The sequence below is a fragment of the Suricata suricatta genome, chromosome 11 (genome assembly GCF_006229205.1).
Source record: "Suricata suricatta isolate VVHF042 chromosome 11, meerkat_22Aug2017_6uvM2_HiC, whole genome shotgun sequence".
In the NCBI taxonomy this organism is placed as follows: Eukaryota; Metazoa; Chordata; class Mammalia; order Carnivora; family Herpestidae; genus Suricata; species Suricata suricatta.
The window spans coordinates 99,158,619-99,161,135 of NC_043710.1; the positions used below are offsets into that span (position 1 = coordinate 99,158,619).

The window sequence follows — 2,517 nt, forward strand, 5'->3', positions numbered from 1 at the left end:
TCCACTAATTCTAGCCGAGTCTGGTTCCTGGGAAGATCATAAACGCTGCCCCTTAAGTGACGGGATCTGACCTTGCACCAGCTGTAGGAAGTGGTAAATCCTGGCTTTGCCCCACCTCGCGGCGAATCCGAGGTCTGCCCCCTCACCTTATGTAGTGAATAAGCCCGGTGCTCTGAATTTCTCATGACGTTTCAACAAGATGTGAAATTCTTTGCTTCTGTCCGTACAGATCGGTTGTGATCGGAGCCAGAGCCTCGTGGACATCTGTCGAGAGCGCCACTTCCCGGCCTTCGTCTGCGACGCGCTGGCCGTGCCCATCCGCAGCGGCGCCTGCGACGCCTGCATCTCCGTTGCTGTTATTCACCATTTTGCAACCGCGGTGAGTACGGCCTCCCCCGCGGTGAGTTACTGCCTCCTGCGGTGCTACCACCTCTCTCTCCCCAAGACCTTGTGGCTACGGTGGCGGGAAATGCTCATGGATTTCACCCTTTGGACCCTCTTTTAACTTGTTTCTTTCCATTCTCTTTCCTCGTTATGTGGTTTGCCCCCTTTGCTGAGGAAGCATGTGGAAGGAGGTGAGGTGCCGGGCGATCGATGTGCCGGCCTCTGCCGCCCTGCTGGGTGCTCCTCTGTCCTCCGCCCGCCCTGCGTCTGCCTCATCTTTGCGTCCTCGAATCCATGGCCGCGGCACTCCAGCTGCCAGGGGCCGGGGGCACGCATCGGCCTTGTGCCTTTTCACCATCTCTCCTCGGCCCGAGCCTCTCCTCTGTTCCTTTCCTCCTTGCCTTTCCTGGCCCTTCCTCGTGGCCCTGATGTCTGCGTCCTCTGTCCTTCCCATTCTGCCTTTCTTCTTTTCTCAGAATTCAGGTAGTTAGCTCGTGGTAGTATGTCACTCATGCTTTTAATTAGTCACAATCGGTTCCTAATCTTAAAATAACTGAATTTAGTGGCTCAGTCAGTTAAGTGTCTGACTCTTGATTTCGGCTCAGGTCGTGATCTCATGGGTCCTGGGATCGAGCTCCACATCTTCCTCTCTGTCTCTGCCCCTTTCCACTTGCACTGCCCTCCCCCCAAATAAATAGGTAAACTTAAAATAGGTAAATTTGATATTTTATATTTTTCTTGTAAGAGAACAAAATCTTAATCTTTCCTGTATTGAGCGGTTTCTCCCCTAATCTCAGCGATGACTTTACAGATCACCCAGTGCCGGCGTCACCAGCAGTCTCCGCACACCTGTGACTGAACCGAATGCAACACAAAACCAAGTGGCAAACCCTCTGTGCCTCTGTTTTATTAACACAAATAAAAATGTCCTTTTCCTATTTATTCCACTTCCCCCTCTCAGTCACAGAAGAAAAATTTCCTTCTCTTTTTTCTTTTCTTTTATATTTATATTTTGTTAGATTTTCTGGGCTGTTCACCTTAATGAAAAACAGCACTACCCTCTTCCCGCCTCCCGCTTCCCCCCCGTACCTGCTCTCGCCTGATAAGCGGCAATGTGTGTCTTCACCCCAGGAGCGCAGAGCGGCCGCCCTCCAAGAGCTCGCTCGACTCCTGAGGCCCGGCGGGAAGGCACTCGTTTACGTCTGGGCGATGGAACAAGAGTATAACGAGAAGAAATCCAAGTATCTGAGAGAAAACAGAACGAGCCCGCGGAGGGAGGAGGGGGTCAGCAGCCGTTCGTCGGGCGCAGCGGTGCTTGTGGAGCAGGTGCCTGACGCCGGCCCACCGGAGCCAGCGCGTCAGGGGTCCCCCCTCGGTGACTTCCAGGAGGGAGGGCGAAATTCAAGGAAGGCTACTAGTGCCAAGCTCCCCGTTCACACTAACAGGACTTCTTTTCACTCTCAAGACTTGCTGGTTCCCTGGCACCTTAAGGGCCACCCTGGGAACCACAAACCTGCCGAGCCGCTGGGCCGGGGAGGGCCGCAGGGCCCCAGTCCTGTGTTTCATCGCTTCTACCACGTGTTCCGTGAGGGGGAGCTGGAAGCCGCCTGCCGGACTCTGAGTGACATCCGCGTCCTGCGAAGCTACTACGACCAGGGGAACTGGTGTGTGGTTCTGGAGAAGGTCTGACTGTCGCTGTGCAGGCACGCGCTGGGGAGAGAGGCTCTGCTGCACTTTTTAAAGGAGACTGAATTTACTGCTTTTTTTTTTTTAAAGAGACATGTGGAAAAGAACCAAAGGAGAATGCCTGAGAGAAATTGAGAGTGGAGATTAGTTAGGACCCCTTCAGGCGACTACTGTCACTGACCTCATTTTGTCCATAAACGTGGGAGCGGTTCTCCTAAATACGGATGCACAGGGATGGTTTTTAAAGTGACGTAGTAAATCATGTAGAATCTTAGTGAAGCAGTCATACAACATTTTAATAAAGAAGTACTCCTGGTCAGTAGGGAATTGTCTGGTCTCTGGTTGTTAGCTCTGTAAAGTCACAGATGGTAACCACTCCCCTCACCTTCCTAACGTAGGCTTGAAACGTAGAAGGTGCTCAGTAGTATTTTAGCCCATCAGGCCGTT

At 52.6% G+C, this 2,517-nt stretch overlaps 1 protein-coding gene across 1 annotated transcript; it reads left to right on the top strand.

Moving 5' to 3' along the window:
• The first annotated feature begins 210 nt into the window (after window positions 1–210).
• LOC115306857 (alkylated DNA repair protein alkB homolog 8-like) lies at window positions 211–2,397 on the top strand. The gene is made up of 2 exons (XM_029957429.1): window positions 211–379; window positions 1,516–2,397. The coding sequence occupies exon 2, from the start codon at window positions 1,594–1,596 to the stop codon at window positions 2,071–2,073; it is 480 nt and encodes a 159-aa protein (XP_029813289.1). The 5' UTR covers window positions 211–379; window positions 1,516–1,593; the 3' UTR covers window positions 2,074–2,397.
• Window positions 2,398–2,517: the final 120 nt, after the last annotated feature.

Coding starts and splice junctions, on each gene's coding strand:
- LOC115306857 (XM_029957429.1), top strand. CDS start 1,594: ATGGAACAAGAGTATAACGAGAAGAAATCCAAGTATCTGAGAGAAAAC.